The 26,922-nt window shown below is 40.7% G+C and overlaps 1 protein-coding gene across 1 annotated transcript; it reads right to left on the reverse strand.

The window, feature by feature from the left end:
• Positions 1–1,461: 1,461 nt before the first annotated feature.
• LOC120421676 (uncharacterized) lies at positions 1,462–25,526 on the reverse strand. Its single transcript, XM_039584907.2, has 8 exons — positions 25,328–25,526; positions 22,349–22,631; positions 17,627–17,932; positions 16,094–17,561; positions 7,438–7,805; positions 7,177–7,378; positions 6,818–7,122; positions 1,462–2,970 (listed from the first exon to the last, which is right to left on the reverse strand). The coding sequence occupies exons 2-8, from the start codon at positions 22,469–22,471 to the stop codon at positions 1,999–2,001; spliced, it is 3,744 nt and encodes a 1,247-aa protein (XP_039440841.1). The 5' UTR covers positions 22,472–22,631; positions 25,328–25,526; the 3' UTR covers positions 1,462–1,998.
• Between the last annotated feature and the right edge of the window lie 1,396 nt (positions 25,527–26,922).

Raw genomic sequence — 26,922 nt, forward strand, 5'->3', positions numbered from 1 at the left:
AATCGGACCATTAGTTGTTGAGATATCGACGATAGAAAATGGTGGGTTGTTTTGGTGAGACTTAGAAAACACTAATTCGACGGTAACATTTCAAAAGGCATCATGTACATTTTGACACTTTCTGGGTTATTGCATATTCTGAAAGTACTCCTAATAAGCTACCTCTCCACCAAAAATGAGCAAAAGTTACTTCAGTAAAGTCTATTTAATCATGATTTTAAATAAAGTAACATAAACAAAATCTCTGCCATCAGCAGTCCCTGTTTATATAGCCCTGTCAACCTGTTAAATAAAAGACTACATGAACCTCGTGACGAAAAAAAAGCATCATGAAAAAAAAAATATAGAGAATTTTTTCAGCTTTCTTCTTCGGTCAAAGATTTTTTGCACAACCTGGAAATTTCTGAAAAGTTGGCAATTTATGTCCTCTAAACATATCAAAAAATAAAAAAAAATGTTTTTTTTGCAAATCAAGTTTTACCAATTTTTTTACCGTGTATCATTTTTTTACTGTGTAATCCTTATCCATACCTAAAACTTTGTCGAAGACACCAAATCGATCAAAAAATTCCTTCAAAAGATACAAATTTTTGAATTTTCATATATCATTTTTGTATGGACAGCTGCCAAATTTGTATGGAAAATTATATGGACAGGCTAATGATGCAAAATGGCTTCTTTGGGCGTACCGAAAACACCCTAAAAGTTTCAACCGGATTAAAAAATACAAAAATTAAAATTCAAAAAAAAAGACCGAATTCGTAGAGAATTGCTCAAAAGTCAAATTTCCGTTTCCTTTTGAGAACCTTTCCATTCTCTTTTCAGACCCGAAATTAAGACGCCCAAAAAACTTGTAACATGAAAATTCGTTGCAATTGGGATCTAAAACTAAATTAAACTTAGATTGCTTAACCTTCTACTGCCCAATTATTTCTCCAATTTTTTTTCGATTTTCGGAATTGTAAAAAATGTTGTATGGAACTCGGTACAAAATTCGATTTTTGCAGCATCCGGCGTGTTTATCCAACTCGACAGAACGTCGTTTAAAATGTACGACTCGTACTAAAGAAAAAATGAACACAATAATTAAAAAAAATATAAAAACTCCCGAATCGAGGCGCCACCATGTTAATTTCTTCGATGGCCAATTTCGTGGAAACATGATACCGGCATTTTAATTTAATGACTACGAGGAGTAGCTTCTTGAAAATTGAGATAGCGTTGGAGGGGAAAATGGATTGCAGATGGTTGTTTTTTTGTGTGTAACCAACTAAAAACAACGACCAGTTTATAGGGGTCGGATTTCCCGGCCATTTCGTCTGGCAGCTCCGGGTTGATTATTTGTTGAAAAAAGGGGGTTTTCTTTTTGCGTCTACTGATTTCAAAGACTTTGTTTTTTTTTTTTCATTAGACTGTGATGCCTATTTAAAATGTGATGAACTTTATTGTTTTCTTCGAAACACGATGCTTCCTCACTTTCTTTATATATTATGCTTTCTACAACATCACTAAAAGTACCGTATTCGATATATGTATTTTTAATGTAGACTTTTTGACGCGCGCAAATTTGCGTATTGGTAGAACATTTACACTGTGATGTAAAACGAGCGCCGAGTGCCATTCCGAACCGAACGTAAAATTTACCTTAACACAACGGAAAAAAATATTTATAAATCACATACCGCAACATCTCCGAAAAAACAGGTGAGTGCCTTAATACGAAAAGCCGGGAAGCCCGTCGTGGGTCCGAAGTAAATAAATCCCGAAACGTGCCTAATTTTGAGGGCTTCCCGCGAGATACTTTTGAGTGTTGAATTTTAAACGTAATAAATTCACTAACTTAGGCCGAAAACTGAGAAATAAAAAAAAATACTGGAAATCATAAACAAATTAAAACTAACGCAAGCGACGAAAAAATTAGTCTTCTTTCACGTGATGTGCCTGCGAACAGGAATCGGCTCGGTGGTCAAATTAGGGATATTAACAATAGCATAGCGATTAGGACGCTACCTCGCCGGTGACGATTTCCGCTGTCGTTTCACTAGGTGAAACCGGCTCGTCCTTAACTAGTGGCGGTTCCGAGGGGGTCGGACCACCTTTGAATTCACTAACGGAAGCAACTTCCTCCATAACTTTCGCTACTGCTGCTTCTGCCGGTTGAGAATCTAGCTCAGGTGAATTTACGCTATTTACATGCTGCTCTGGTTCGACAAGTTGGACAACCGGGTTGGAATCTGTTTTATGGCAAGTTGATTCAACGGCTTTGGGAGGAACGGCTTGAACTTCCGGAACTGGAGCAGCCAACGGTTCGGGTTCAAACTCTTTGGGTGCGACCAAATCGTCTTCCAAAATTTCCAACGTAACCGGTTCCGACTTGACAACAATTCCGCTCAAATCTGCAACCGAGTTTGTTGCTTTAGCGGCAGGTTCCTCCAGACCCTCAAAGAACTGCATCGACTCCGATTTGATGTCAATTTCAGGCGCACCGTTCAGGTCAATTCCTTCTACCGACGTTGATTCCTCCTCCGCAGCAACCGGTTCAGCCTTAACTTCCGCCACGAGCTGCGAGGCCACGACGGGGGCCGACGCCAGCAGCGCAAGTGTCTTTGCGATAGTCAGGTCGCAAATTTCGCTGATTTCATCGTTTATGTTGGATTCGACCGGCGGTGGTGGTGGCGGCGGGCTCTGCTCCAGCCCCGGCTCAACCTTCACCGCAACGGGTGCCATTGAGCTGTAAATCGGTTCCGGAGTGTCGCAACCTGGCTTGGTGGCGGCACCGCTGCCGGCCAGCACCGAGAGTGTGCTCCGAATTGGAGCGGGCTCAGCGTTGGGCAGGGAACCATCCGGAACGGAATCTTCCGCCGGTATGTCCAGCGCCGCCTCCTCTTTGACCTCCTGCTCGAGCTTGTCGGCATTCTGGGGGAACTGTTTGTTGAAGCGCGCACGGCGGTTCTGAAACCAGACTTGAACCTGAAAGAGGGAAGAATTACGGAGTTTTAAGGAAATGTTAATGATTTTTCTTATTGTAAATTTGAAATTTGAGAACCGTCAACAGAGGTGACCGGTCTAATCAGTGTTTTGGACATCAACAGCTTCGTGTGGCGTTGCACTCGATCCGATGTGAGGGTCTTAGTAATCCGAAGTACGCACGATTTCCAGCAAAAATACGAGTCCGGATCTCTTGGCTGATGTCGTTGTCGCTTCTATCTTCAGTCAGGTGTAGACTTCTTTAACCGTCTTCTGGTTTCTTGCCACAATGTCGATGTCATCGGCAAAAGCGTGTAGGACTTGTTCATAATCGTGTCACTCGTTTCGATGCCCGCCCTTCGAGTAATGCCCTCAAGGGTTCCAAAGGGTTCCGCTAGTTCCCCTGAAACACGCACGTGACACATCACACCATCCAAGGTAGCCTTGATCAGCCGAGTCAGTTTATCCCGAAATCCGTGCTCGTGCATAATCTACCATAGCTGTACTCACGACATTTCTCGAGGATTTGTTGGAGACAAAATATTTGGTCCGTGACACCCCGCGCGCCATTGAAATTTTTTGCATGAGTTGACGGCATTGAATCTGGAAGAGGATTTTGTAGGCCGTGTTAATAAGCGTGATGTCGCTGTCCAGCTTATCGCCCTTTTTGAAGATAAGAAGCTTCTCCTCCTCCCAGATCTTGGAGATCACACAGTGAAGCGTTCTCGCCAGTTTTTCTTCTCCAGATTGGATAAGCTCACCGGGTAACCGATCTTTGCCGGCAGCTCTGTTATTCTTCAGCTTCCTGATCTCCCTCTTTACAGTCTCCAGATCAGGTGCTGGGAACTGTTCATCAGCTGCGGGGGCTCCAATGTTGACACCTACGCCGTCTCGGTTCGCTTTATCACCATTCAGGGGCTCGTTGAAGTACTGCTTCCACCTGTAAAACACCTCGCTTTTGTTCACGATCAGGTTTCCCTCGTTTTCCCTTGTCGTAAGCTACTTTCTTCTCGGCTCTTGCTCAACGTACCAACGTAGGTCACTTGTACCCCGACGACCGTTGCTTCCTCTGAAGCTGCTTGTAATATTCGAAACCTTTGTAAAACACCAAGTTTTGCGTACATGCCTTTCTCCAGTTCTGCACTCTGAGATTGTCCGCACTTCTAGTGTCATGCTCATGGATATCCCACCCGCGTACCCTAGCTTCCGTCAAGTATTGTGGTGCCATCATTTCCTTCATACAAAAATCAAAAACAAGAGTGTTATACTCGATTCGTTGCTTCCCCGACATCCACTGAAAATATTCGACTATGCTCCGTACGTGTCAAGTAGCGTTTGATTCTAGACAATTCGCAATTCGCAATTTTCAGTGTAAGAACGGGCCTTGACCGATCTTATGCACCAGGTTCCCGACGAACACGCACTGCCCTTACACCTACATCTCACCCTTGCTCTGAGTCAGTACGAGCAGCACGCTAGAACACGCTTTGAGTGTTCGTGCCAGGCATGCACACCTTCTTTTCCGGTTACGCATTTTAACTCGGCCGGGGGTGGTACATTACGTAGGGTTTGATGTAAGTATAAGCGCCTAACCATTTATAGTGTGCCTATCAATTTTCATTAAAGCAAAACTGTTCTATTATTAGTTTGAATTCAAAAACTAATTGTTATTTACTGTGTACTGTTTTCTCCTGAAATCTTCCCTAATGTTGAATCGTGTTAATCTGTTGCTATTTCTTCTGTCGCGGTGTTTTGTTACAATGTTTTGAACCTAAGCATGTTATTCAAAAGTTTACCAAAAGTACAATAATTTTATGTGTGTGATCATTCAATATATTAGGTAAGGACTCGAACCATACTTGTTTGAAGAAAAGGGCGTAGATTTAAACAATAGACAATAAAGGAAAGCAAACTACATAAAGTTCGATACTGAAAGAATAATTGTAGTTTGAAGGAAAGAAGAGTAGGAGCCGATGAAAATAACATTTAATAAATAAATAAGAAAATGGGTAAAGGAAAGATCAATGATAAACAGAAGTTAATATCGTTCGCATATTAAGGGAAACTGTTTTTGTTAGGGAAAACACGTTTCACTATTTATTGGGAAATGAGAGCAGAAGAGTAGAAAGATGAGTGAAGCAAAATTAAAGTACAGTACTTGTTCGGTAACTGAGCTTGTTTGACTGGACTACTTGGGCTGTAGCCCACTTAAAAAGCAGACAAACGTAAAATAACCAAACAAACCGGAATGATGAGGGGCCAGTGGATGCAAAAGCAAGTTCAGCAAATTAGAAATCATATTTAAGTTTTAATGAAATGTCAAGTCAAAATTAAAGGTGAGCTCTGAAAGAAATTTAAGCAATCATCATTTTACATTTGTAGAGAAAATGTTATGCATCGGTCCCCTCTTCATTTTTCGTTCAGCCCAGTTTCGCGAGCAACATTCGGTAATTGTGCTACATTCTCAGCCAAGTTACCGAACAAGTACTGTTGTTGGAAATGTGCAGAAGAAATACCCCGTGCTGCGATGTTCTAGGTACATCCACAACAGTTCGTTCAACATGCTGTGAATCAAAACAATACCTTCTACAATCACAAATGACTTCCCTTTCCCACATTGCCGCTTTGTTATTGTTGTCCATGCTCTGCAAAGAAAGGGATGTTAATAAAATATAAAAACTATAAAATAACGATACAAATACTTTCCTGAACCTGAGTGCCATCAGGTTGTTGTTGTTGCTGTTGTTTCCAATGTGATAGATATCACACCGGAGACGTCTTGATTCGGTTGTCCTGGTGCGACCGTCCTCCAGTCGTAGACCCAGGCATGACATGAAAATGAAATCAAAAAAGATGCATTAATACATGATCTTCTTACTCACGAATAACCCAATCCCACCCAGAACAACACAGCTAATCTAGGTATGCACCCAAACCAACTGCGTTGTTCCGTGCCCTCCTCATTCGGCTATTTCAATATGATTGTCCTGGAGAATCCTCCCTAAGGATCGTTAAATTCCGGAGTAACTTCCCAAAAGGGCGCAACCCCTGTTGCAAACAAACAGTTCACTTTGAATGTGACTGGAATAGGCTGCCTGCTCACACCCAAGGCTACGCTCCATTGAAAAATCACTACGGAACTCCCAAGTGATGGCCGTCCACGCAATCATACTTCGTCATGATAGTGCTACCTTGTCACTCGCCTATACGTCAGTTACGTAAATACATGTGACAAGACAGGGCAATCACCACGATTCGAAACATGGACATCATCAACCGCCAGCTAGACAGATGTTCAAGTCATCATCTAACATACGGGGAGGCATGAGGATAGGGAACTGGTGCAGGACCAGAGCTATACTGTTCAGACTCTCATAACCAGGAATACTAACAACCAACAATTGGCGGATCGCTTCCCTGATTACGACAGTCGGGAACAGGACTGCCGGTACAGTCAGTTCCGCTCCTTCCAGGATGTCCTGCACCTGGGCATCCCTAGTATCCAAAGGCATTAAAACATGGTTCAAACTAGCAGGACTGGGAACTTTATTTATTGCACTGTGGATACTTGGAATCTTGCAGCCCTTGGCCGACAAGTAGCGTTTGATTCTAGACAAGACTCCAAAACTCTCGTGTCGCTTTCCGAATGGTGTAATCAATGTATTCGTTGAAGTTCAGCTTTTCATCCATCATGACTCCGCGGTATTTCATCGTCTTTACCCGCTATACGTATTCACCAAACGCCTTCTCCTACTCGTACAAGTCGGCATCCGTTGAAGTATGTTTTCTAGCCCGCGTCCTAATCCTGACCTGTAAATACGAGAAGATAAATCGCAAAAACGACCCTCACCTGCAACGGGTTCAGCCGGAGCGCGACGGCCACCTCGCACCGCTCGCCAAAGCTCAGATACTTTTTCGCCGCGAACATGTCCTCCAGCTTGTCCTGCTGCTCTTTGGTGAAGTTGGTGCGCCGTCGGCGGCACTTTTCGCCCTCGCCACCGGGCACGTGAATTCGGATGGTGGGCAGCTTGGGCGGCTGTGACGTTGACGGTGTTGGTGTTGTTGCTGCTGCGTTCGGTGGAGCTGGCAGCGATGGATCTGCTGGCGCTGAAGCCGCGGCCGCCGCTTCAGTCGTAGGCGAGACGTCGTTGGGATCTACAAGGTAAGATATTTAGCATTTGAAAGTGGCTTTTTGTTGAAGTTACTCACCCTTAGGTTCAGTCTTGACACCGGGAAGGTTGGGCACGTCGCCAGCAACGGCTGCGGTCACTGTTGCTGGGGCCTCCGCCGAGGTTGGATCCGCGGGTTCGGTTCTAACCTTCTTGGCGGTGGGAGTTCCCGGGGCACGGTTCTCCCATCCAGTGCTGACGCGCTTGATCTTGGCGCGACGATTTTGGAACCAGATTTTGACCTGCAAAACGGGAACTTAGTTAATACTGCGCCGAGATCAATCCGTGACCCGCAACAAACCTGTCTCGGCGTTAGGTTTAGCGCGGTAGCAATCTCCAACCGCTTCGGCAGCAAGCAAAACTGACTCTCGGCAAAGTGCTTCTCCAGCTCGACAAGCTGGGGTTGCGTGTACGGGATCCGCTTTCGGCGCGAGAGGAAACTTTCCAATTCGGTCGCATCGCTCCTGTCCATGGATTCGGTGTCGGAATCGATCGCAAATTTGCCACGTGGGGTTTCGCCCTGACCTTCCACCGGGGTCTGCAACGGCATTTGATCAGGAGCGTGGTCCGCTGGATCCACCGGTTCCTGCTTGACCGTGAGTCCGAGCAAGCTGTGAAGAGCGGCTTTGTCGTCCTCAGGACTTCCGGTCGGAGCATCTTCCCCACCGTCTGCAAGGAAGAAAATCTACGTTAACTTCCCCCAATCTAGCGCAACTAATCAAAGCATTCACCGTTGGCAGGTTTAGAGTGTGTTAGTTCGGTTTTCTTCAAGTGGATCTCTTCTAAACGGACGCATCTTCAGACAGGTGATCGGAAATGAAACTTCGACTCGAGTTTTTTTGCTTTCATTAGTGCTCAACTAGTTTTATTCGGCCTCAACATTTTGACAAATACTGAAAGATGCTTGCTCCTTCCTAATGCTGTCCCTATTTACACAAATATCTCTCGAAATCTCAAGTGCAACGTGCAATATTATGCTTTCCTATCCTATCTTCTTCATCTACCTTTAAAAAAAATGGCGCTTCTTTGGCTGTTACAAAAAAATATAAATAGATTGAGCTCACACCAGCAAAACTTGCACAAATGGGAAATACGGTGACCTTACGCAAGCCGTGACGCCCTTCGCGACCAAATTTCCGCGAGGATCGACACCGGCCGTAACCCCCGACGGCGTCGTCTCGTTCTGCGCGGGTAGTTTGTTACATCTACAAAAAGACACAAAGATGGGGGGGAGTGTGGGGAGTCCCACGTGCGGGACCAAAGAAGAGAAAGAGAGAAATGGTGGAAAGAGGGGATTGTTGAACGTCAGCCGAAACAATTGTCAGGGTTGGTTTTTGGGTGGACCTTGTGAACGGAAAATAATACGAACACAAAACAGATTAATTTGGAAATTTTTGTTGGTCTTCAATTTACCTCAAAATCAAAATGTGACAACATCAAGTTCAAAACTACTTTCGCTTTTTATTTTCTCAGAATAGGTTTGGCCGAAATAGCTACATCAAGAAATGTAATGTTCATTGGAATTATTTTAAAACAATTAGAAAAGCGTTACTTAATCCACCATTGGGTGGTTAATGCCTTCCTTAAATTTATTTAGTAACATAATCCAAAATAGCAACGAATTGCCTTAAAATGTTCTATGAAATATTTTCAATTTTTTATCTGATTTGAAAGTCTTTGGATAACCTATCCAACAATGGGTCGCAAAGTAGTTCCGGGTCTTACTCTCATCAACATATTTGAGATCATGCCTAAAAAAATTGTATAAACTTTAAAATTAGATTTCTCCCAAATTTTCCTCAAAATCAGAAACAAAAATAACACTGAGAACTTTGGGGTCCCCAGAAAACAGGCACTTCATTTTTTTCAAAAAAAAATTCAGATGGAACTGAGTGGTTTTTATTTCCAATGTTTGTATGGAGAAATGGGGAGGTTTATCGCTCGCTCCATAAATTGCATGCAATATGTACAAGGAGCGAACCGCACTAATTCTCCATAAAAACTTTGTAGAGAAACCGTTCGGCCCTGTCTAAATATTACCCAGTAACGAAATAGCAGAGCTGGTTCTGCCAGAATCCTGCTAGAACGGTTGAACATTTCTGCTAGAATGCTGTAAGAATATCCACCTCTGTTAGAACGCTTCTAGAATCCTGCTGGGGTAAAAGCAGGTATTAAATATTCACTCTGTGTTTTAAATGCAGCTTTCACAACACAGCACAGTCTGTCTGAAACTTCAAAAAAGTGTCCACCTGGTTTCTGGATGGTCCCAAACTAGCGTCGCCACTAAGATTAAATATAATGATAACTTTCAAAAATGTGTTTATTTGATTAATTTTTATTTTGAATTGTACAAAATTGTACTGGAATTGTTTTCCTCGATTGCCGTCATATACCGTTATATGATTAACTTTTTTTTAACATTACAATTTCATTGGTCAAGTAAATGTTTCTTCTAGATTAAGATTATTTTCTTAAACACAACAATATAAAAATCAGAATAACAATGCGGGATAGCTGTTGTATTCATAAAATGTAATGAAACTAAAGGAAATATTAGACTACGACAACTGCCGTTCTACGCATAATTGTCCCATGTTCAAAAAAGTGCAACTGAGAAAAACGCGATTGAAATTTTTCGATCGATTTCTGTGTTTCTACGCATAATTGTCCCGTGGGTTCTTATTCGTCCTATGTGTCCCCAATCGCCCCAGTTAGTAGTTTATCATTCTTATTTATGATCCTCTTGCTATACAGTATGTAAAAAAGACTCAATGCTTCGTAAAACTAATGATTCCGCGAAAGAAAATACTTGGTGGGACAATTATGCGTAGAAGTGTAACGATGGGACAAACAGACTTGGTGTTGTTTTTGATGAGTTTCCGAACAAAGTACTAGATTTTATGGGTTTTTCGAAAAGTATACGACAAACTAAAATTAAAAATGTCAAAAGGTCAAAATCGTCAAAAAATGACATGGGACAATTATGCTTTTTTTTCTGTTTGAGTATTAAGACACTGAATCCTGATTACAAGGACTATTGTATCGTGTAACCCATTTTTACTGTTATTAAGCATTTCCAGATCTATAACACAGTCCCTATTGAGAGGGAAAGTGCTGTTCCATCCAGATGCTGTAAACTCCATTCCTTGTGCCTTGTGCGCTATGTATCGCTAGAACCGCGGTGACAATTTTTTCGTGTCATTTTTCAAGCTCTTCCCAGCAGCTATTATTTGCCGCGCGGGGTCTTGTAAAGACAATTGTCTTTTTGCAGCGCTACTTTTGCGGTGTTCCCTTTGCTCTGATCTGGACAATGCGACTGGACTGCAGTGCAATACCGATCGGCTGGGCATTATTTACATGCGAAGGCACGAGGAATGTATTTTGGGAAAGAGGCGCAAAGGAATATCCCAAGATCGATCACATGCTTGAAGAGCACGTGAAGCAACCGTTTTATACTCATGCGGTTGCTGCTACCTCTGAACTTAAACCTAAGGCTGCCACCCTGAGAAGAACCCATGACTTTCCGCTTATGAGGCGAAACCCGTAACCATTCGGCCACAGGAGGTTGGCAAGAATTTCAATTATGCTTAGAACGGCAGACAAACAAACAAAGAAACTTTTTGACAGTTTGCCTGCTCTGTTTGTTTGCCTGCATTTGTTTGCAGAATGGTCAGCCTGCATATATTTGGCATGGTTTGCGAGTTTGCCGCAAACAAGTTTGCGACTTTGGCAAACTGTCAAACACGAAAAAGTGTGAGTTTGTTTGTTTGTTTGCTATAGTCTAATAGCTCCTTAAGTTTGGACTAAAGTCTTTTTCAAATTCAATAGAAAAAATAACAAAGTTTCGAACCCACCAAAATATTAAACATTATTGGTAAATAAATATTTAAAAGTTTTCAATTCGTTTTTCTTTAATTTATTTTTATTAAAGATAATAAAAAAAATATCTTTTTGCTCTCTGAATTCTTGACCCATCTTGAAACATTTTTTGATTTTTGAATAATATTTGCAGCGTTATACTTTTTCAGTATGATTCTTGCTTATTTTCGGAAGCTTTGTTTAACAAAACTTTATCGCTGAAAATGTGTTCTAAGAAAAATACATATTTTTTTGCTTACTATTTTTCTAAAATAACAGTAACACATTTTTGAAATGTAAATTTACCTAGTTGCTTTTTGTACATATTTCATATAAATTCACGAAATGGAGAGTTGTTTTTTTTTTGTGCCATTTTTTCAATCAAATAGTTGATTCCGAAAAATATTATAGAATGAATGTTTTAAAAGAATTTTGAACAAAAATAATAATTTAATCAGAAAAAAAACAAAAGAAAAATCAATCATCACTATAATTTAATTGTTGTTTTTTTTTTTTTTTTTTTTTTTTGAGGAAACTATTGAAACAATCAGATCAGTTTAGGTCTTATTAACTTTGCATAACATTTCTACAGGACCTAAAACAAAAAGTGAGACTTTAACTGTTTTCTATTCAGAGTTATGACAATTTCCGTAAAAAAGTCTGAGCAAGAAATGTTTGCGTGTGTGGACCCTTAAGGCATAAATAATAAATATTTAAATGTTTCTAATAAAATATAGCTAGATGGCTGAAAACCAGACCTTTTCAAAAAAAAAACTCTGAAAAAGCTAAAAGGGACAGGTTTTGAACTATTTTGAAAAGTCGTCGCAGGGTGGATCTGGCCCGCAGGTCAAAGGTTGGGCAGACCTGCTCTAGGCCTCCTGGACCAGACCATAAAAATCTTGAAAATGGAAGAACAAATAGGCCAATGCAAATTTTATTACAAGTTTCTGTTCACAAAACATAAGAGACAAACACTAATAGATATTGAAAAACAACATTTTTAAAGCAAAACAAACTCGAAAAATCGATCGTTCACTATTTAGAATTAGATACTAATCAAAAGGAAATCTTTGAACTGCTTTGAAAACAAAAACTAATAACTATCATCTTATTTTTGCCATTACATTACTCAAGCTGAAAAAAAATAAAAAGTTGTTGAAATTAGTTTTTCTAAAAACTTAAAATTTTCACTGTAAATTTAAGTTTAATCAACTGGAACAATTTAAAATGCATTCCCCTGCGTTTAGAATAATTTTTAGCATGTTAGGGTTAATTCAACAATCTTTTGAATTATAATGAATTTTCGATGCAATAAGTTTTTTTCGCTAAAATTTTAGTTTCCGTCAAATCTTTTATCTAAAGAAAACGTTACTTAATCCACCTTTAGGTGGTTGGTGCCTTCCTCACATTCATAAAGTCAAAATTCAGTCAAAATAGCAACATTCCCCCATAACATGTTTAACAAATCAACTTTATTACTAATTTCTTTTGATAAGGTTTTCAGACCTTCAATATTTCTGGCTAATCGGCAAGATCTGATAAAAAATCTATCCAACAATAGTTCGCATGATGGACCCGGACATCATTTTCATTGAAATATCTGAGATCCGGCCTCCAAAAACTATATAAATAACACTTAAGTGCTGATAACTTTTGAAAGGGTTGTCAGATCTTGAATGTTTTAGGCCCATTAGAAAGGTATTTCAAATACATTTCTTAAAATATATAACAAGGTGGGTTTTCTAACAAATCTTAAATCAAATCGTTAATCTTCCGAACTTTTATATAATTATTAACTTGGGTCTTATGGGAAACCAAGACGGATCGAATGAGGCCAAAACGGTAAAAATCGGTTCAGACAGTCCAGAGATCATCGAGAACATTTTTTTGGTGCACGGACTCACATCCAGACACAAGCACAGACATTTGTTCAGAATTTGATTCTGAGTCGATAGGTATACGTGAAGGTGGGTCTAGGAGGTCGAATTAAGAAGTTCATTTTTCTAGTGATTTTATAGCCTTTCCTGAGTACGGCGAGGATGCCAAAAATTAAGTATTGCATACCAACTACGGGTGTATAATACATTTTCTAATAGTTTTTTCACAGAACTGTTGACATTTTTGCTTGTAATTTCAATTGTTATATTTTTTCTTCGTATTCATTTGCATCGGCCTTATTAAGAAAATCTCAAAAATGAATTTATGACATATCAGCGAATTTTTTTTCGAGATTTGACGTTGTTCTAAAAAAAATTGATAAAAAAATAACATCGATAACATTTACACATGTTTTTTTTTTTATATTAAGATTTAGAGGAATACATTAAAGACCAACGAATCAGTACTTCTAGTCAACTGAAAAACAAAACCACCAATTTCTACGCTGACCTGTAAACTCCATATTAACTCTTAAATGTGTGGTGGCATTAGGGTGTAATATGGTTGTATGAAAAAAAAAATAAAGTTGTCCAAATTTAGCTTGCACAGCAACTTTTTGGTTTCTTATAGGGTCCTTAACAACTCCCCAAAGTTTGGTAACGATTGGTTAAGTCCGAACTTTGCGCAAAGCGATTTAATTTTCCATACAAATTTGTATGGGAAAAATCATTTTTTTAAATTATGATATAATTATCCACGTTTCACGCTATATCAAAACCGGATTCATATTCGGATGCTCTGGAATGTGCTCTACAACTTTCCTGAAGAGAGTATGGGGCTAACTTGCTCCTATAAAAAGATACAGCGTGTTCAAAACTCGTCTAAAACGTGTTTTTTGATCGAAAATCACGTTTTAGACGAGTTTTGAGGACGCTGTATCTTCTTTCAGGAGCAAGTTAGCACCGGGCGTGAAACTTGGATTTTTTAAATATCAAAATTAAAAAAAAATATTTTTCCCATAAAAAATTGCATGAAAAATTTAATCGCTTTGCGCAAAGTGAGGACTAAACCAATCGTTCCCAAACTTTGGGGAGTTGTCTAAGACCCCAAATGGAACTAAAATAATGCTGTGCTGAAAAATCGATTTTGATATTACACGCTAGTGTGGCATCTTTGAAGGGGGTAAGTTTACAAACTAGCCTACGAAAAATACTGGATATCAATCATACAAACTCAAATCAATCAAAACGAAATCAAAAGTAGACGAAAGAGCAGACAACCATTGGTGAAACCATGGAAAGTGACGAAGTCTTCCTGGGGAATTCTGAGAAGTCGAAGCGAAAACAGAGCTCAAGAGATGAAAATGAAATGAAGAAGGAATTCTCTCAAATTTGCAAAACATAAAAAAAACTTTTTCCAACTTATCGAAACGATAGTTTTAATACGAGAGATAAAAGGGGGGAAACCATGATAGAAATCCATTCTTTCGCTCCAAAGTGCCCGTTTCCGGGGTGCATCATCATCATTCGAAATATTTCAACACAACTTTCGCACCATCTCAGTCGGTTTTTTCATCACAATCTATAATTTACTTCAATGATAACTTTGCCGTTCTTCATCCTTCTACAACTAAACAGCGAGAGAAACTATAAATCGAGTACAAAAAAATAATTGTAATAACACGACATGAAACGAACTCATGTCGAACGTGCGGCGCTAACATAAGTGTCCTTATAAATAAAATAGAAAATAAAATAAAATACACCCTCTCGTTTTGGAACGGCACAAAAAAAAAAAAAAACTTTTCTACGCAAAGTGTCGGTGTGTTTTGTGTGGTAGGAGGTGGGCTCGCTCGATTCGAAATTATCAAAAAAAGAAACATTGATAAAAAAGAAAGAAAGAGGTACACGCTAGCAAATTCTAATGGTTAAATCCAATAATTTGTCCACTCAGAAAACCGTTCTGATTGTTAAACCATTCGAAGCCGGTGCCGGAGCTGCTGGTCGTAATGACAGCGGATTGCAATTGCTGGTGCTGCTGCTGCTGCTGCGGCTGAAACTGGACTTGCTGGTTCGTGGCCTGATCCAGGTACACTATCACGGGTTCGCTTTCGAGCGGCATCTCTTGGATGATCGTCTCCTCGTAGATGACCTGCTGCTGTGGGAAGGGCGCGGGAATTTCATTGCCGGCCGCGTCAAAGTAGCGGAACTCTTGTTCTTGCGCTTGCGGTGGGTGCTGCAGCAGCAGGGGAGATTCTTCCACCACCTGTACCGTCGTGTGCTGCGGAGGCTGTTGGGACTGCAGCAGCTGTTCCGGTGGCAGGATGCTGTACATGCTGGTTAGGGGGGTGGCCGTTGGTCGGGGTGCCGTGACCAGCTGGACTTTGGGGGTGGGATTTGGTCGGAGGACGACCGGCGGCTTTGGTGGAGCTGGTTTGGGTTGTGGGGGAATTGGTGGGGGAGGTTGCTTCCGCACAACGATCTGGATGTTGCCAGCGGACGTTTGGATGGTTTTGTAGTTTACCAGCTGGGGATCCGCGGGCGTTGTCACGGTTACGGAAGATGGTTTCAAGGGCCTCAGCGGTGGTGGAATTGTGGTCTGCTGTTGCGGTGGTCGTTGCACTTTTGGCGTGCTTTGACTGGCGGACGAAGGTAGCCGAGCAGAACTCGCGACGTACGGTTTTTTCCGTTCGGCGGACAACTCCTTTGCATGTAGGACTTCGCTCTGTTTGATGAAGGCATTGAACGCACTCATGTAGTCTGCGCGCTCTTTCGGCGGCGTCGGAGCCTTTGGTATTTTGAGAGGCGGAGGCACGTAGGTCGACGGTCGGTACGGAAGTTTCTCCTCCGCCGGCTTTGGTTTGCTCGAACTGCCGCCAAACGACGTGTGCTTCTTAGCCTCACTCGGGTCGATCTGCTTCACCACCAGATTCGGAATACTGTTGATCTTCCGGGCCAGCCCGCTGTCTTTCAACGCCATCGACGCGTTCGATCTTACGCTCGTCAGAGATCCCACCGCCGTCGTCCCGTCCCGTTTTGTACTTCCTCCAGCACAGTTTGGCCGGTCAATCACCTTGACCGTCGTCGACGATGGCAACGGCAGACGCAAATTGCCCAGCGAAGACACCAGTTTGACGTTGCTGCTGCTGCTGCCGCTACTGCTTCCACTGCCATTGTTGACCGCATTCACGGCACCGGGCTTCTTGAGATGCGGAATCTTACCTTCAAACTTTTTATGATGCTCCAGAATTTTCAACGACGGCGGCAGTTCCCGCATCAGCTGACTCTTGATCTTTTTCATCGCCGGTGACTGCTGGCCGTTGGTCGGCTTGCCAGGTGACGTCCGCTGCTTGCTCATCTGTTCCTTGATGCGGTCCATCGCCTTGCGCTTCGGGTCCGACATCAGCTTGTCGGCGTGGTCCTTGCGCTCCTCACGATCGCGTTCTTTCTTTATCACCTTTTCCATCCGTTCGCGTTCCCGTGCCTCGTCGCGAGCCTTCTTCTCCTCCTCGCGCTGTTTGCGCTTTTCGTCCAGTTTGGCGCGCCGCTCTAGCCGGCTGACTTCGGCCGCACGCTGCTCACGCAAGGAGCGCTTCCGGGGCGAGGAGTTCCGGCGGGATCGACCCTGCGTTGTCGAGTACCAATCGTCGTCGTAATCGCTTTCGGCTTTCTTTTTCTTGCGCTTCTTGCCTTTTGCGTTCGCCTCTAGCTCCCGTTCTTCTTCGTCTTCCGTGCCGAATGGATCGTACGAACTCGACTTGAAGCTGTCGGAGGCGGCATCCGACTTGCTCGGCGACTTGCCGTCTTCGTCGTCAAAGTCCTCGTCCACGTCGTCGACCATCGTGAGTGCCGCCCCGCTGAGGACCATCTTCACGTCGTCCGGAATGTGCGGATTGTTCTGAATATCGTTCAGATCCAGGTCCGGGTTCTTCTCCTTGAACGACATCTTCCGGAGGCTGGCCGCATCCACGGACATGTTGCAGGCCTTCTTCATCGTAGCGCCGTTCTGCTCAGCACCTTCTTCCGAGAACGATTCGATGCCCTCGTCCTTATCGCACTCGAGCACTCGCGGCGGTGGTCCCACAATGTGCGACGGATCCTCCGGATGCGGACCAAAGTCCGTGCCGTTCATCCAGGAGTCGTACTTTTCCGGCTGGAACCGCTTCACGAACGTGTCCATCGAGATCTTGACCATGTCCGAGCTGCAGTAGCACTGCGTCGCTCGCTTTCCGTACTCGATCCAACGTGGCATTGCAAAGTTGGTCGATTCCGCACAGTTAAACCCGTGGTTGAACCCGGCATGATACCCGAACGGAAACGTGATCATAATTTCATTCTGCTCCTGCGTAATCTTGTCGAACGGGATGTTGTGCTGCTTCAGAATCGGCGGACTGATGAGCGTCATTTTGTGGCGCAGATAGGCTTCGCACGTCTTGAAACTCGCCGGGAAGCAACTGTTGGCCAGCTTCTCCAGCTTGCGGCCGTGCTCCGGCGGAACCGCGTACCACGTCTTCGGCGCACCAAAGTGCAGATAGTTGATCGAGTACAGGTCCATGTCTTCCGTGTGCCACGCAAAGGTCGTCTTCCACATGCCAAAGTAAAGGTACGCCGTGTTGACACCGTCAATCGATATCCCATAGTCCTGGTTCACATAGTCCAGAATCGTCCCCAACCGGTTGATGTTCCAAATCTGCAACCAAAAAAAAACAACCCTGAGTTCACAATCTTAAAAGACCCCAAACCACCAAAACTTACATTACAATCCTCGTCGGTGATGCTGCCGCACACGTCCGCCCCGTAGATGGGCGCCACGTACGTAATGTTCTTCCAGTACTTGCGCTCCAGATCCTCGTAGTCAAAGTGCTTCGGCGTCGCGTACCGCTCCGTGTTCGCCAGCTCCGAGAACTGCTTCACCGTGAGGGGGTTCTTCTGGATGTTGATCTGCTGGTACAGGCCCTGCTTGCCGGCGACCACCTGGCAGATCGGCGCCGGGATGGTGATCTTCAGCTCGTCCAGGTCGTAGCCCGATTTGCGCGGGACCCATTCCGGCGGCGGGATGATCTGTGGGAGGAGTTGGGAGAATGGGAGAGTGTTGGAGTTATTTGAGGTTTGAATTTTCCTAGTTAAGGAGGTATTAGACTACGGGAAACAAACAAACAAACTCGCACTTTTTCGTGTTAAACAATTTGCGGAAAAATAAGAAATTGTTGCAGAATTGCAGAAAAATAAGGCATATTTGAATCAACAAAACGTTTTGTTGATTTGAAAATCAAGATTTTTGTTGAATTTTAGCGTTCATCGTCAAAGCTACTTTTTCAAAACAACAAAATATTTTTGTGGAATTGAAAAAAATAAGTTTTGTTTCGACGCAAAATCTGCGTTGATTATATTCAACAAAATTTTTGTTGAATCAAACCTCGTACAGGCTGATTCTACAAAATATTTTTTTGCGTGAGGCTGACGTTTCTGCAAACAAATGCAGGCAAATAAACAAATCAAAAAGGGCGAGTTTGTTGTTTGTTTGCCATAGTCTAATACCTCCTTTTGTTTAGAACTTTATAAACACTTAAGTTTGACTCTTGAACCATGCAATTTTTATGACTTTTCCAACAAAATATACGCTTCCCAAACACGGACGTAAAATTCGAGTATCTAGAATTCATTTAACTGTTCAGACTAACTCAAGCAATCGTCGTGTTTCATTTTGACATGAATCACTCTTCCTCTTTCCAACTTTCTAATTTGTTTATGATGACTCGATAAGACATTGCATCTGATCTTTCTGTTTGAAGACAATTTCTGCTGACAGTTTATACACCTTATCCTGGATTGAGTATAAACGTTTAGATTGTATGATGTTTGTGGCTGTATCTTTTCTTTTAGCATTCATCTTTGCGAGAAGTTTTTTGAAATGAGAAATGACATTCACACCCATTTTCAACTGGATTTTTCTTACTGTTTGAATTCCATCGTGTTTTGTCACTCTTCAATATTTCTGCATGGGTAATTTTGAAAACTCCTACGGGCGTTCTTGCTGGCCCCTGCCTAGGTACATTATTCCAGATTTCAATTCTAAAGTCGTTGTACAATTATTACCAGCATTTATATACGCGCAAATGTAAGCTTTGTCGACCGCGGCCTCTCGATCGCACTGATCCTTCCCTTTTTGGGGCTCTTTGGCCTTTGATTACAGCTTCTAAAGAGCGATTTCAACCCATATCAAGCAATGAGCAAACAAGTTTCTATCAAAGCATTGGCGAAACAATTTGTTTAAATAGTGAGAATCTATAAATTAGACGGAGTTAGAACAGAGTCCTAGGAGTGTTCATGGTTGGTCCCTGTCAAACGACGCGATAATTGATATGCATTTTCACATTCTTAGTTTTTTTTCTGTTGAAACACTCAAATTTCCACAACATACTGTTTATTTCGAAAATACTCAAATTTTAAAAATTCGCAAAGGAAGCGGAATTATGAATGCATTTTCACCTTATTGATATATTTTTTTTGTAAAATACTAAAACTTTCCCAAAATATCGTGTTTTTTTAAAAATACTTAAAACTTCTATAATTTGCAATATGGGTATCTAACAAAGCAAAGTCTTCTATAGCGCACACAAAATTTAAATGAATGTGAAGCATGCAAAATTTCGCTTCGTTTGATACTCATATTGCATATATTGAAAATTTTAGTTCTTTCGGAGATTACACTATTTTGTGAAAATTTTAATATTTTCAAAAAAAAATAAGATGAAAAAGCAAACAAAATTACGCTTCGTTTGATACCCATTTTGTATTTTTGGAAAATTTTAGTATTTTCGAAAAACTACGGTATTTTGTGAAAATTTTAGTATTTTCCAAAAACAAAACTCTAATATTGTGAAAAAGCATAACAAGTTTTGTTTGATACCAATATTTTAAATTTTGAATATTTGAGTATTTTCGAAAAAAATACGCTATTTTATGATAGTTTTAGCGTTTTAGTATTTATTTAATAAAAACATTGATAAGGTGAAAAGCAAACAAAATTTCGCTTCGTTTGATACCCATTATGCAAATTTTGAAAATCTGAGTTTTTACGAAAAAATACGAATATGAATATCTTAGTATTTTCCAAACAAAAAAAAAACTCTAATAATGTCATAATGCATAACAAATTTCGTTTCGTTTGATACCTGCAAATTTTAAAAATTTGAGTATCCTCCAAAAAATACGGTATTTTGTGAAAATTATAGTATCTTTAAAAACAAACTGTTGAATGATCTTTGAAAAAAAAAATTCCATGCCAAATAGGGAATCGGTTGTACCGGACACTCTCCGTTTTCAATGAAACTTTGAAGACATGTTATCCTACGCTTATGTAAGCCATTTTTGTGTATATGGAGCCAAGTTCAGTCGATAATGACATTTGAGAAGGGCGTAAGTGTTTTACATATTTTTGTAATTCTGAATTTAAATATTTCTGTATCTCGAAGCCGTTGCATCGTATCAAAAAGTGGTCAAAGACATGCAAGGAAATTTGAAGAGCTTTCCGAAAAAATGCACTGAACGAAAAAAACACGCCACTTTTATGAGATTATTTGATTTTTACGTTTGAAAGTCAATTTTGAAGGTGAGCCCACGATTTTTTTTTTCGTTAATTTTTTTTGTGAAAATAGCCAAAGACTCACGAAAAATGCAGGATTGTATGTCTCTCCTAAAATAAATACAAAAATCATTTACTGAATTATTATTTTATTTGAAAGCTTTTTGCCCGGTTTTATGAGCAATTTTTAAAGTCGGCTCTGAAAGCTTAAAATTAATAAAACATCTTCTTGTTTACAAGTTTGAAACAATTTCATTTCGAAGCAAAATAAAATAAGTTACAGAATTCAACACCTTCAAAACTGTAAACGTGACACCTGCTACATCAAAAATGGCGCACGAGAAAGTACGAAAAATCAATGTGCTTTTACGATAGAACATGTTTGAACCTGTCTGTTCCATGCTGACGGTCATTAATTCGATACTGTGTTTTTTTAGTTTCAGCTTGAATCACCCATATTCCTGCATGCGCGCGTTTCCAAACGTTTTCCCTCATTCAGTGTCCAATTTACAGCCCACCAACGAGACGAGAGGAGAGGCAACGAGGGCAAACGTGTACGGAAACCCCGCGCGGTATAGTCTTTTTCAGTCGAAGAAACCCACGCCCGTAGCGGGGTCGCACATTGTACCATTATGGATGCACGGGAGAGGCAAAAAAAATTGTAAACAGGTTGAGCAACAACAAACCCGCTGCTGCTGCTGCTCTCAGTGTGCCATGCCATGTGCTCGCTCGGCAATGTTCGGCACCGGTCGGGTGGCTGCAGCCGCTTCGCTCGCTCCCGGAGCGAGCACGCTCAACGCTCGGAAAGCTTTCGCTTTGACAGCTGACGCGCACGCTGACAGGAGAAGCGAAGGTTGGCAGCTGTCAGCTGTCACGATTGATTATGATTTAATGAGCTGACCATCACAAAATGGCGGACTAATTGAGAAAATGACCATTACAGGCCATGAGCCAAAATTTGATTAAATTAAAATTTAATTGAATTACTGTTAAAATTTAATTGAATTACTGTTATTTAAAACATGAGTTTCAGAATAATCAAATTTCAAAAAAAATTATTAAGCCATAACAAACGGAGAGAAGGAGCGAGAGAGAATGAGCGCAGAAAGAGAACAGAGCGACAATGTGTTCAAAATCGCAGTGTGCCAAAGGGAGAAACAACGATGTTTGTTTTGATTCTTCTTTCGTTGCTAGCACACGATATGAGTAATACTTTTCACACAAATTTGTGTAATTGTAATTTTACGAGCTTTCGACCATAACAAACAAAGTGTGTGCGACAATTGACGATTTTGACAGCTGATACTCAAATTGACAGATAGAGCTCAAACTGACAGTTGCCAACTGTCATAATGACAGTAGCTGTCAAGGGGATCTTGATCTCCACAAAATGGCGGCATCATAAATTAAGCAAATGGCGTCCACAAAAAAAACCTCTTTTTTCGTAATAATTTCATTAAGCGGTCAAACCCGGAAGAGAGGGAGAGCAAACAGCGGGGAAAGAGAACGGAGCGGCATTGTGTTCAAAATTTGTGTAGGTGAGAGAGAGAAGCAGCGATGTTTGTTTTGATTCCGTTCTCGTTTCACTCTTGCGTGGTGCGAGTAATACTCGTCGGCACATCGGTTGATACGGATTTGTGTAATTTTACGATCGCTTGACCGTAATGAAAAGAAAAACGATATTTTAAGGCTTGCACGGTAGCGTGACGTATACAAATATGATTAGATTAGTTTTATGACAGCTGTTGGTTTTTTTTGGGTTATTTTCGTGTTTTTTTTTATTTAAAAAAAAGTTTTTTTTTATGAAAAAGAAAAAAAAAAGAAATTTTAAATGGTTGTACCATAAGATATATGGTTATTAAAAGGTTATTTCAAAAAATATCAAATCTTACCTTAGCCAGCCCAGCCTTGTGGGCCCCCTGCGACTCGATGTACTGGATGTATTTGGCAAAGTCTTTAAACTCCTCCCACGTCGGTCGGAACACCTGAATTTTAGGTGTCGGATCTTCGGCCATTTTTTTTGCGGCGCACTTGTTTCGTTTCCACACTCAATCTAGCACACTCACTTCACTTTTCGAACGGTTACAAAGTTTGTGTTGTTTTTTTTCTTTCTGTTTGGTTGTTGCTTCTCGGAACTAGTCGGATGCAGCATTCGACGGACCGGACTGGAGAGTCCTGAAATGGAAGGAAAATGGAGAAACGCAGTAGAGGTTAGCAAGTGCGGTTCGGTTTGTTCGGTAGAGGAATAAACAACATAGATACAAAAGCGGATGGCATTTTGTGCGGTAGAGATTGACGATGGTTCGGATCAGGTAGACGTGGAATTAAAACATAATTTAGCTACCGATTGGAGGATATTGAACTCACATCTAACTTATGAATAAATATTGTTGAGATGTTAAACATTAAAATTTGATGTAGTTTACAGTAATTAGGTTTCACAAGCAGTGGAAAGAAGTGATGAAAAGTTTTTCTGAGCCTCGGTTGTGGTGAAATACGTAATCGGACCTCAATATAAGATAGTATTGACGTGATTTGATATTAGTAAAATTCACGTTTGATTGTACTCCGGAACTATCTCGGTTCACAGTATCACACATTCCAGTCACCTTGTGCGGCTCAAAACGTACTGCAGTGCAGAGTTTCGGACGGATCACAGAAATTCGCTTCTCAGCGGGAATCGCATGCAACATGTAAGGATTTCCGAGTGGTTTAGTGGTTAGCGTGGTAGCCTCCAAACCCCAGTATGGCCTGGTTTCAATCCCAGACGGACCCGGTGGCATTTTTCGAGACGAGATTTGCCTGACCACGCCTTCTATCGGATGGGGAAGTAAAACGTCGGTCCTTTAGCGTAAAAGAGGTTTTGAGTGACTCACCACACATAACCTTCGGACGCCTAGAAATGAGCAGAAACTTGCAACAGAGCCCACAAAAGACCCGGGGGTCGTTAAAGTGGATTGCTTTTTTTTATGTAAGGATTTCAAACGCTTGTTCTAGATTCTAGCGATTTTCTGTTCAACTCAACTGTGTTCAACAGTGCTCAGAATTTCAAAGCAAAACGTGCGTTTTCCAAACACCGACGTAACATTTGAGTACCTAATGAAAATCATGCTGATTAAAGTCAGTTAGTCTTGCAGAACAAAGTGATAGAAGTGCACTGACCCCAGCTATTGGTAACAGATTTCAATTACGGACATCACGAATCTGGTTACGTTTTTGTACATCACGTTCTATAAGTTGCTACATTATGGATAAGTCCAGGGAGAATTTGAATCGCTGGAGATTGACTCTGAGGATGTTCTGATTTATCTGCTTCATTACACGTGCTAGGGTAAGCTCGCTAGTCTGTTTCAATATCTGTGACCAAAAAATACATCAGGATGAACGGAGTGTTTTAGACGCTGTGTTTAAAGCTTAACGCTAAATGAGGCTGAAGCCGAAGGCATAGGAAGTTAAATTTTCAACTTTTCAATACAATGATAATCCAACGTGTCAAATGACGTTTCTTTTTAATATTGCGGTATCTTCAGCGTCCATTTTCGGATTTCTTGATGAAATCGAGGAGCCATGTTGAGCTTGTGCTTTGTCACAGAAACTAGATGCTTTGATGAACTTGGTGATGGATATTCGTTTAACCAGAACTCGCAAGTTTTTCTTGCGTTTGTGATCTTCCTGTCTATGATATTGATAGACTCTAGCCTAGATATTAGGAAACTTAAATCACTGGTTTAGGTTCTTGCCTTGTAACTTCGCTTTTTTTCTATCTTAATCTCAATCAATATCTTTACAGCTGTTAAACTTTGTTCTCTCATATCGTTTTGACTAGGAACTACGTCCTAAGCGGTCTTCCATCAGTGAAAATCCAACCTTTTATCAAAGCGAACACGTTATGTTACACACTTTTCTTCATGGGACGTGCGATTCAAGTATCTAGAACTCAGTTGCAATGCAATGCTTGTTAATATTTCAGGAGTTTGGAAAATATAGGTATCTAACTTCTAGGTTTTCGTAGACATTTCAACGGACGACCACGACCATCCGGGAATGTTCCTATGACGTTTTCGAAACCGAGCAAACAATATTTACTTCTCGAATGACTATTTTCATTGGACAGTTCAAAACTCAAGCTTTCTTCACAAGCTTGGCGACGCTAATTAATGCCAGCATAAGCGACATTTTTTCGCAAAATGGACTCATGTGTTTGACCCTTATGGAGGGCAGCGGCACATTACTGTTCTGAATTTCGCAAGCAATGCAGAACGATTGCTCAGCATAAAATTGCGTCATTTTACTGATTTCGAGTTGAGCTTCAATTTGCACAATTTTTTAAACTGTTTTTCTAGCATAGTTTGACGATTCTTAACCGAATTAATCTAAACTAAAGCCTACGCATAATCCGGATATCGATTGAGCGGATCCAATTAGCACAACAGCGTTGAAAAGCGAAAATCTCGAGCATAATTGCTGTCTCTGAAGCCGCGTCACAAAAATACTATAGCAGCAGTGGCCTACGTGACTAAAATCGCCCCTCGCCAATCGCCAAGTACCTTTTTCTCCACCCTTCCCTTACTACTACTACTCTCTTCCTGTACATTACACACCCTGAACGAACTTTTGAGATTCAATTTCTACAACAGAAAAGTTTGATTTTAGGAAAATAATCTTTTCGACTCCCAACTTCAAAACTTGTAAATAAATCCCTCAACTACCGACTTCAGCAAGCCATGAAAACAGAACCGCCAAGCAAGCCGTGGCCCGAAACTCGAACACACTCACAAAATGGAGGAAACTTGGCCACAGCGAAAAACTGGTTTGCTCGGTCGATTTTTCGGTGCGCAACCTCCACCCCACTAAAATCTGCTTAATTCTACCTTTTCCGGATCGCACCCGTCTCGGGCGAGGATTTTCACACGTTGTCGGAGTGCCCGTGGCCACCAATGGCCATTTTTTCCGCCGTAGGCACAGGTTCCGAAGAGGGGCACCACTTTTTTTTTCTCTGACTTTCACGCACTCCGCGACGGACGAACGAACGACGACGGGACTGAACGCGAGAGGCTTTGCTTCTGATCTGCTGCAGTGAGCGAGCGAGTTCGGTCGGGGGAGCTTTGTGGAAAATGAGCTTTGGCTGCTGCGATTGCTGGGAAGGAGAGGGAAGAGGATGGTTAACGTTGTTCGGTGTGCGGGGGAAAGAGACAAGCGATGCGGAGCAGCTGTCAAATGAAGTGATCTAGATAAAAACTGTTGAGCTTTTCTCTTGGCTTTTTCGATGTTTTTAGAGAGGGGTTCGTCAATGCTCTTCTCGGGTTTTCTTTTGCGATTGCTAATAGGGTCCTTGTCGCCCTGAGTAAATTTGTATGTACAACGATTAAAAACACGCCCAAAAACCATTTCTGACCACTTTTTGTTATTTTAATGCAAAAAAAAAAAGTTGACAAGACAACATTTTTTTGATGTATCAACTATGGTCCCCTTGGAAAGAGATGTCAAGTAGGACCTTTTCTGTCAAAAAGGACCGCGGGTTAATTTTTCAAAATTGATTTAAAAATCCATTTTAAACTCTTTGTGGTCGTACAAAGGGTCATTGTACTCAAAAAAAAAAGCTTTATCAATATAAACAATAATATAAACAATCTAAGCTTCATTTTAGGACCCAATTACTAAAAAATAATTCATTATTGCAAATTATCTAATCATTGTGAATGTTTGAATCCTTAACGTTCTCAATAATATAATTTTTTAATCTTGTTTCGTTGTATTTTTTTTTGATTTCTTAGCTTTTAATTATCTCTAGAATTTTTTTTAACATTCAATAAATCCAATTTTCTTTTTTTTGCTTTTTTGCATGTTTTTGATTACACCTTTTGTTATGGATATCTAAAAACATTTAAAATGCAATTTCTTTGAATCCTTCTTATTTTCTTAATATCTAAAATTCAATTTTTTTTAGGTATTTTAGTTTATAAATTTCTAAATTTCGAAATTTCAGAATTCTCGAAAAAAGATTACTGAGTAACATTTTTTTATAATTGAAATATCAAATGATTCCAAATTTATAAATGTCTTAATTTTAAAATTTCATCATATGCAGATTTCTTCATTTCTTATTTACTAATCAACAACATTTCTTAACTTTTGTGGCTTCAGAATATATTTTTTTTGATTTTCTATTTGTAAATATTTAAATATACTAAGTTTTATTTATTTTCCGTGATTTCTTTTTTTTCTATATTTCTGGATACCAAATTTTCTTAATTTTTATTTTCTTTGTTAATCTTGTTTTTAATAACTGATTTTTTTATTTCTATCTCGATTTCTATACTTATTTTTTATTTTTTCTTTTATTTTTGGGATTTCAAACTTATATAAGATTGTAATTTTTTTTTTTTTTTTAGGTTTCTAAACTTCTGAAATAAGACCAAATTTTTATTCTTAAAAATATAATTTCTTTCAAAGAGCATTTAGCTAT

Source organism: Culex pipiens, chromosome 2, assembly GCF_016801865.2.
Source record: "Culex pipiens pallens isolate TS chromosome 2, TS_CPP_V2, whole genome shotgun sequence".
NCBI classification, from domain to species: Eukaryota; Metazoa; Arthropoda; class Insecta; order Diptera; family Culicidae; genus Culex; species Culex pipiens.

Coding starts and splice junctions, on each gene's coding strand:
- LOC120421676 (XM_039584907.2), bottom strand. CDS start 22,471: ATGGCCGAAGATCCGACACCTAAAATTCAGGTGTTCCGACCGACGTGG. Junction 17,562..17,626: donor TCACCGACGAGGATTGTAAT/GTAAGTTTTGGT, acceptor TTTTGGTTGCAG/ATTTGGAACATCAACCGGTT. Junction 7,379..7,437: donor TAAACCTAACGCCGAGACAG/GTTTGTTGCGGG, acceptor CCCGTTTTGCAG/GTCAAAATCTGGTTCCAAAA.